The sequence below is a fragment of the Colobus angolensis genome, unplaced genomic scaffold (assembly GCF_000951035.1).
Source record: "Colobus angolensis palliatus isolate OR3802 unplaced genomic scaffold, Cang.pa_1.0 Scaffold21, whole genome shotgun sequence".
Taxonomy (NCBI): domain Eukaryota; kingdom Metazoa; phylum Chordata; class Mammalia; order Primates; family Cercopithecidae; genus Colobus; species Colobus angolensis.
This window is the reverse complement of record NW_012115266.1, coordinates 5150842-5159241: the sequence shown is the minus strand read 5'-3', so window position 1 is coordinate 5159241 and position 8400 is coordinate 5150842. Positions and strand designations below refer to the sequence as shown.

General features: G+C 50.9%; 1 protein-coding gene across 2 annotated transcripts in view; it reads right to left on the bottom strand.

Annotated features, from left to right (window-relative positions):
- The window catches only part of BATF2 (basic leucine zipper transcription factor, ATF-like 2), an 8705-nt gene extending 4516 nt beyond the window's left edge, over nt 1–4189 (bottom strand). Inside the window, exons 1-2 of one of the 2 annotated variants that reach the window (XM_011942548.1) lie at nt 4020–4189; nt 1568–1669 (exon numbers count right to left, since the gene is read on the bottom strand). In XM_011942548.1, the coding sequence (XP_011797938.1) occupies nt 1568–1669; nt 4020–4058 (141 nt within the window). In that variant the 5' untranslated portion in view covers nt 4059–4189. The remainder of the gene's footprint in view (nt 1–1567; nt 1670–4019) is intronic. The other variant, XM_011942549.1, reaches the window with a different exon arrangement.
- Between the last annotated feature and the right edge of the window lie 4211 nt (nt 4190–8400).

Below are 8400 nucleotides of genomic sequence, written 5' to 3'. Positions count from 1 at the left end.
CAGGCATGGTAGCTCATGCCTGTAATCTCAGCACTTTGGGACATGGAGGTGGGAGGATTGCTTGAGCCCAGGGGTTCAAGACCAGACTGGGCAACATAGCAAGACCCCCATCTCTATTAAAAAATAAAAAATATGAAGACATAAAAAATAAAGAATAAATAAATAATAAATGAATAAAAAATTAAAACAAAAAGGAGGGGGCCAGGTGCGGTCGTTCACGCCTGTAATCCCAGCACTTTGGGAGGCTGAGGCGGGCAGATCCACTTAAAGCCAGGAGTTTGAAACCAGCCTGGCCAACATGGTGAAACCCCACCTCCGCTGAAAAACAAAAATTAGCTGGGCGTAGTGGCGCATGCCTGTAATCTCACCTACTCAGGAAGCTGAGGCCAGAGAATCACTTGAACCCAGGAGGTAGAGGTTGTAGTGAGCCAAGTGGCACCACTGCACTCCAGTCTGGGCAACAGAGTGAGACTCTGTCTCAAAAGCAACAACAACAACAACAAAAATCCCAAAAAGGAGAGGAAGGGAAAGAGATCACTCTGTCCTCTCATGTGCACTGGGAGGCCATAAGAACACAGTGAGAAGGCAGCCACTTACAAGCCAGGAAGAGCGCCCTCACCTGGAACCGAATTGGCCGGCGCCTTGATCTTGGGCTTCCCAGCCTCCAGAACTGTGAGAAATAAACGCCTGTTGTTTAAGCCACCATCTATGGTATTTTCAGATGAGCATGAAGCTCAGTAAAGGAAGCAACTTGAAACTGGGACTGGAAACCCCGCCCATTTTAACCCTGAACCACAGTTCTCACAGTATGGTCTTGGCCACCTCCTGAACTCTGACCCCTGAGTGGTTAATCATAGATCACCATGCAGGTCCTTGGGCCCCACCTGGCCTCATGAGGTGGGAGCTGGCAGAGGAAGAATAATCCACTTTTTTTTTTTTTCTACAGACAGGGTCTCAATCTGTTGCCCAGGTTGGATACGGTAGTGCAATCATGGCTCACTGCAGCCCTGAACTTCTGGGCTCAAGCGATCCTCCTGTCTCAGCTGGGACTACAGGTGTGCACCACCATGCCCAGCTAACTATTTTTTAATTTTTGTAGAGACAGAGTCTCGCTATATTGCCCAGACTGGTCTTGAACTCCTGGGCTTGAACTTCTGGGCTCAATCCTCCAGCCTCAGCCTCCCAAAGTGCTAGAATTACAGGTGTGAGCCACTGTGCCCAGCCTAGAATCTGCATTTTAACCAGTGTCTCAGCTGGCCATTGTATTGGGGTCTCCCTGTTTACCTGCACTTCCTGTCTTCCTTCCCCTAGACTGCAGACACCTTAGGACAAGGCTGGGCTGAGGATAACCCTTTGTGTTCCTGGATCCTGGTGTGTACCTGGTACCTGGTTTGTACTCAACATCCAGAACTTTCCAAATCTCAGCCACAGGACCCTTTCCTCATCCCAAACCCAGGTGACCTAGAAAAATACAGGAGTTTGGGGAAGGTCTGCTCCCAGGTGGGATGGAGAAGAGGTGACCGGGCCAATAAATGGAGTCAGAGACAAGGAAAAGGGTTGTCCGCACCTGGTGCAGGGCGTCTGCCTTGTCTGTGTGCTTCTGCCGGCTTCGCTGGGCGGCTGCCCGGTTCTTCTGCTTCTTCAGCTGCCTTTGCTGCTCCTCGGGGTCCTGAGGGGCACGAGGCAGAGGACTCAGGGGGCGCGGTCAGGCCTTGTGCCCTCCGTCCTGGCCCGCCATTTGTAAAGCCAAGTCTTTCCCCTTGAGTCAAGTTCCCAAGGGTCTTTGTTCTCCCAGAAGCTCCCTTGGCACCCCTATAGCAGGCACTGCACACCGTGTTGGAATGCCAGCCTCACCCCGTGTCCTGCTCACAGCTCACGTGGAGGGTAGGAGGGCAAGCAGGGAAGATGGGAAGCCTGAGATTCAAACTCAGACAGAGCTGACTTCAAACCCCACATTCTTTTTTCTGTTTTTTTTTAAGACAGAGTCTCGCTCTATTGCCCAGGCTGGAGTAGTACAGCGGCACAATCTTGGCTCACTGCAACCTCTGACTCCCGAGTTCAAGCAATTCTCCTGCCTTAGCCTCCCAAGTAGCTGGGACTACAGGCACCTGCCACCATGCCTGGCTAATTTTTGTATTTTTGGTAGAGATGGGGTTTCATCATGTTGGCCAGGCTCGTCTCAAACTGATCCCGAGCTCCTGACCTCAGGTGATTCACCAGCCTCGGCCTCCCAAAATGCTGGGATTACAGGTGTGAGCCACCGTGCCCAGCCAAGCCCCACATTCTTGAACCCAATTGCCCCATCCCTGCAATGGAAGCACCACAGCAGAGGGGTAAAGCCCATACGGCAGGCATCCCAAGCCGGCGTGGCATGAAGCTCAGCTTCCATTCTTCTCACTGCCATGATTTCCACACCAAGGTGTGAACTTTCCTAACTGTGAGCTCCATGAGGGCAGATGTTCCCTGTGCCCAGCTCCGCTCAAGCCCAAAGCAGATATTCACTTACTCAACAAACATGTATAAGCTCCTACTATGTTCCAGGCAGTAAGCTAGGGGGACACAACAGCAAACAAAATACACACAAATCCCTGCCCTCAAATTGCTCACATTGTAGTGGGGCGGTAGCGAAGGATGAATGAATGAAGGGTTTACTCTGGTGGAAGAATGGACTCAAAGGTTGACAGTTGTGACCACCTTGTACCCTGGGGTGAATGAAACTTAGATAAAATATTTTACCCAAATGTCCAGAGCTCTGCAAAGTCAGAGAAAGAGGGACTGTTGGAGAGCTCACAGCCCAGCCCTCTCCCCCAAGTCTCTCTGGGGCATGTGTTTTGAGGGTAAGGACCACAGGCAAGGCCCTGGACGCCCTGGCCGCAGATTCTGAATGCTCCTAGGCTCCTGCCACAGCTCCACCCTGGCCATATGCTCCCTGGGGCCATGTCCGCGGCAGGCTCACTGTAACACTGGGGCACCAAGAGACCAAAGGCTGAGACAGGACCCACAGGGAGTGAATGAGGCTCCTGTGAGATGGGCAGAGCCTCCAAGGGAAACCATGGCCCAGGGAATATTTCTTTATTTTATTTTATTTTATTTTATTTATTTTATTTTATTTTAGAGACAGAGTCTCTCTCTGTCACCCAGGCTGGAGTGCAGTGGCACGATCTCGGCTCACTGCAACCTCCGCCTCCCAGGTTCAAGCGATTCTCCTGCCTCAGCCTCCTGAGTAGCTTGGACTACAGGCACCCACCACCACGCCCAGCTAATTTTTGTACTTTTAGTAGAGACGGGGGTTTCACCACGTTGGCCAGGATGGTCTCGATCTCCTGAACTCAGGTGATCTGCCCGCCTCAGCCTCCCAAAGTGCTGGGATTACAGGTGTGAGCCACCGAGCCTGGCCTATTTTATTTTATTGAGACAGAGTCTCTCTCTGTCGCCCATGCTGGAGTGCAGTGGCACAGTCGCAGCTCACTGCAACCTCCATCTCCCAGGTTCAAGCAGTTCTCCTGCCTCAGCCTCTCGAGTAGCTGAGACTACAGACGTGCCCTGCCAAACCCGGCTAATTTTTGTATTTTCAGTAGAGACGGGGTTTCGCCGTGTTGCCCAGGCTGATCTTAAACTCCTGGCCTCATGTTATCTGTCTGCCTCAGCCTCCCAAGGTGCTAGGATTACAGGCGTGAGCCACCACACCTAGCCGGCCTGGGTTATTTGGAGAAGGAAGGAAAGGCTGCTGTGAGGGTAGTGAGGGGGACCAGGTACCTTAGGGGAGAGTAAGTACACAGAGGTCAAGTTCTAAACCGAAGGCTGGACCTGCAATGTGAGAGCTGGAAACAACTCATTCCAATCCCGATTTCAGGGGAGGAAAGTGAGGCCCAGAGAGGGGCATGCAGAGCCGTCTGTCACACTGCTAAGAGTACAGAGCTGGGACTAGGAGCTCCTGACTGCAGCCCTCACTGCCTGGGCACTGAGAACCCTTGGGATGCTCCCCTTCTCATCCCCGATCCCCAATCCCCTGTACTCACTGTCCCGGTCAGCAGCCCATTGCCCCTGCAGAGGTGCATGGCTTAGGCGGGGAAACAGAGTCGTCCCTCAGCAGCTGTGACTTCTCAGTGCCCTCTGGAGGCCTAAGGAAGTGGTGGCTCTTTAAATCCCCAGTGACCACTCCGCCCCCAGAGGGCCAAGTTTCAGTTTCTCCTAAAGCCACCAGTTGCTCAGAATCCCTGGCTCAGGCTTGTTCACGTGGCTAGAATTTCCTAACATGAACTGGTCTTCCGGTTGGGCCCCTTCTCTGGAAAGAGGATGGTGGAGGGTGGAGAGGAGGGAAGACCAAAGGCCAGGTGTGAGGAGGGTGTTCCGGGGGAGGGAGGGCAGGCGGCCAGGGACTGAGATGAGAGGAGAAGCCAGTGGGGATTGAGGCTCATGTGGGGTAGAGAGCCCATGAGCTCTGGAATTGGGGGAACTGGATCACAGCCCACATTGGAGCTGTCCAGCTTTCAGAAAGTGACTCTCCTTCTCTGAGCCCTAGTTTTCTCATCTGTAAGGGTATGGGCTGGAGGATGGTACAACTACCCACTCCCAGGCTCATTGCAGGAACTAAGCCAGATAATACAACCACCCCCAAACCTTCTGAGACCACTATGGAAGCATGTCTGCAAAAATAAGCAATGACCGTTGGACAGAACAGATGGATACATTACTGTTTTCATGCAACAGACAGCGTAGCGGGGGAAAGATTGATGTCCAGTGGTTAGGAGCCCAGCTTCCAAGCTACGTGACTTGGGTTCGTAATTTCATCTGTGTTTCTATTTCCAAATCTGTAAAGTGGGGATAAAAACAATTTTGTTAGGCCAGAAGCAGTGGTTCATGCCTGTAACCCAAGTACTCTGGGGGGCCAAGGCAGGAGGATCACTTGAGCTCAGGAGTTTGAGACCAGCCTGGGCAACATAGCAAGACCTTATCGCTACTAAAACAAACAAACAAAAAAATTAGCTGGGCATGGTGGCACACACCTGTATTCCCAGTTACTCAGGAGGCTGAGATGGGAGGTCACTTGAGCCCAGGAGTTCAAGGCTGCAGTGAGCTATAATCTTGCCATTGCACTCCAGCCTGGGCAATACAACAAGACCTTGTTTCAAAAAATTAATTAATTAAAAATTTAAAAATAAAGACCTAGCAAACCCTAAAGCCCCAGGCATATCTGCATGGTTGTTGTATCTCTAAGAGGGACCACACTTGGATGGGGCATCTGTTTGGGGGGCCAGAGAGGCCAGTAATTCCTGTCCAAGAACAACATGCATGCAGTCTGTAGAGTCCTATGGTCTGGTGACTAGAGTGTCTTGGGGTTGTACTTGAGACCTGAGGGTTCATGGCTGATGATGTGGGGTCACAAGAATGGCAAATACAGGTATGATCTTCTGATAGGTGATGGTGGCTGGAATGTTGTTTTAAAGAGTTCATGGACACCTCTGAGCTTAGTAAAAAAGAGTACTGCAGTTGATTAGCAATGTCTGCCACACCATGATCGATTAGTGATGTCTGTCATGGGCAGCAGTGTGGAGAGTGCAGTCCCCTGCTATCCTTAGAACCAGCCATAAAGCAAGTTTGGGTTTCAGAGTCAAAAGACTTGACTCTCAGTCCTGGCACTCCACTCACCCAGTTTATCACCTGAAGCCTCAGTGTCTTCAATTATATGCTGGCAATCACAAATAAATGATACCTATTTGACAGTTGTTTTGAAGATGGGAAAGAATGAAATGAGAAGAAAGCTCTTGGGATATTGTAAAGTACTATGCAGCAAGGATTCCCCCTCCTGAGATTTGTGGTGTCGTATTCTGGATTCTAAGATTATTAATGCAGGCTCCTAATTTAAAATGCCTGGGTGGGTGGGATTGGGCATAACAGCTGGGCCTTGCCCTCCTAGTTTCTGAGGGGCCTGGGGGCAGAGGCTAAAGTGGGATGCCCCACACAGTGAGGCCATCCCTGTTTCTCTGAATTATTGTTTCCCAGAAACCAGGAAGGCTGGGGCATCTTGCCTGAGGCAGGCACCTGAAGGGCTCATTAAGCCCGCCTATGAGCTCCCCTGGGAGGATCTGCATGTGCCTTGTGCATGATGTGACTAAGAAGAAACACCCGTGTGTGTGTGTCTGTGTGTGTGTGTGTGTGTGTAGGGGCCAGTGTCCCTACTCCAGATCCCAGCCCCCACCCTGGACCCCCAATCTTTCTTCTCCAGACCTCGGCTTCTGACAGAGGTGAGACAGCAGGTGTAGCTCTTCCCAGAACACCACAGCCCTGGTAGAAGACCAAAGAAGGCAGCGTTTATGGCTTCCTAAGGAGGTGGCTGGGAGAGGGAGTGGCAGGGAGGGAGAGAAGGAAGGGGAGTGGGTAATGTTTAACTAGGAACGGCTGTGGGAGACTTCTCCCAGGCTGGTGGGACCATCCAATCTGACCTTGCCTTAGACTGTGTCTCAGTCAGCTCAGGCTGCTATAATGCAATACCAGAAACTGGGCGGCTTAATGACAGATTTTTATTTCTCGCAGTTCTGAGGGCTGAGAAATCCAAGAGCAAGGTGCTGGTAGGTTTAGCTCCTGGCAAGGCCACTTCCTGGCTGGAAGATGGTGGCACTCTTGCCGTGTTCTCAGTCTCTCTGCCCTCTTATAAAGACACTATCCCATGGTAGGGTCCTACCCTCACGACCTTATCTCAGCCTAATTACCTCCTGAAGGCCCCACCTCCAAATACCATCTTACCAAGGGTTGGCACTTCAGTGTGTGAGTTTGGGGGGGACACAAACTTTCAGTCCATAAAAGAGGGCAAGGAAACTAATGCCCAGAGGGGCAAGGTCACCCCACAGGAGGGGCAGAGCTGCAGGGAGAACACAACCTCTCTCTTCCAGGCCTCAGTCCTGCTCCACACCCTGCTTGGAAAGGCCTGGTCCATTAGTCCAGAGGCAGCAGCACCAGTGGGTGGAGGGTTGGAGGCCTCCCAAATACCACACCTACCAATGAGCTCCTGCATGGCAGGACTGGTTCTTTGAAGGGTCCTCAGTGCTTCAAACACTGCCTTCACATAATAGATGCTCAATTAATGAATTAATGAGTTATAGTCCAGCAGGCAGCTTGCCACCCAGGAACCCCAAAACTTTTCTGAGGAAACAAACTTTTCTGCTCTGGGTTCGTGGTGGGCTCTCCTCAACCAATTCATCATTTTACCAGTGAAGAAACTGAGGTATAGGGAAGAGAAAGTCACACCACTGTTTTGGGAGAAGCTAGGATGCATTGAAGCCCTGTGCCCCCACTTTTTTTTTTTTGAAACAGAGTCCCACTCTGTCACCCAGGCTAGAGTGCAGTGGTGCAATCTTGGCCACCGTGTCCAGCCCCTACCCTGTCCCAATTCTTTCCCACACTTCCTGGGGTTAGACAGACGCTCAGATCTCCAGCTGCTGAAGATGAGGACCCTTCAGTCTAGGTCCTTCCACCATGTGCATCCCTCGTATTAGGGATTAGGTCATATTAGGCATGGCCTTCTCAGGGCACCTCCAGAGAGCTACAGATGAAAGCAGAAAAATAGGCCAGTAAGTTGCTGGCAGGGTTGACTGGCTACTGACTTCCCATCCACACCTGAGTGGGAGCCAAGCCTCAGCTGGGAGGAGTTTACAATCCAAGGGTGTGTGGGACACGCCTATTGAGGAAGGCACTTCCTGTAATAGAACTTCCCACTGGGGAGGTCACTTTCTGCTGGGGAGGTCAGGGAAGGATTTCCAGAGCAGGAGCTCTTTTGAAGGGACATTGAGGGATGGGCAGGCTCTATCCTAAGACCTGGAACTTGTTCTTGGGCAAGGTTACTTAACTAACCTCTTTATGCCTCATCTGTAAAATGGGGATGTTATGGTGGTTGTCTTCATGGCAAAGAGAAACATACAATTTTGTGGGGATTTTTGTTTGTTTTTGTTTTTGTTTTGTTTTGTTTTCAGATGGAGTCTCGCTCTGTCGCCCAGGCTGGAGTGCAGTGGTGTGATCTCGGCTCACTGCAACCTCCACCTCCTGGGTTCAAGTGATTCTCCTGCCTCAACCTCCCAAGTAGCTGAGATTACAGGTGCAAGCCACCATGCCCAGCTAATTTTTGTATTTTTAGTAGAGATAGGGCTTTCACCATGTTGGCCTGGCTGGTCTCGAACTCATGACCTTAGGTGATCCACCAACTTCAGCCTCCCAAAGTGCTGGGATTATAGGCATGAGCCACCACGCCTGGCCAATGGGGATAATAACAGAAGGATTTAAGTAATTTATGTAAATGGCTTAGAACAGTGCACGGCCCACAGTTAATGCACATAAACATCTGTTAAACTTAACAAAGGCACTCAATGCATATCTGATTAATTTTTATTTATTTATTTATTTATTTAT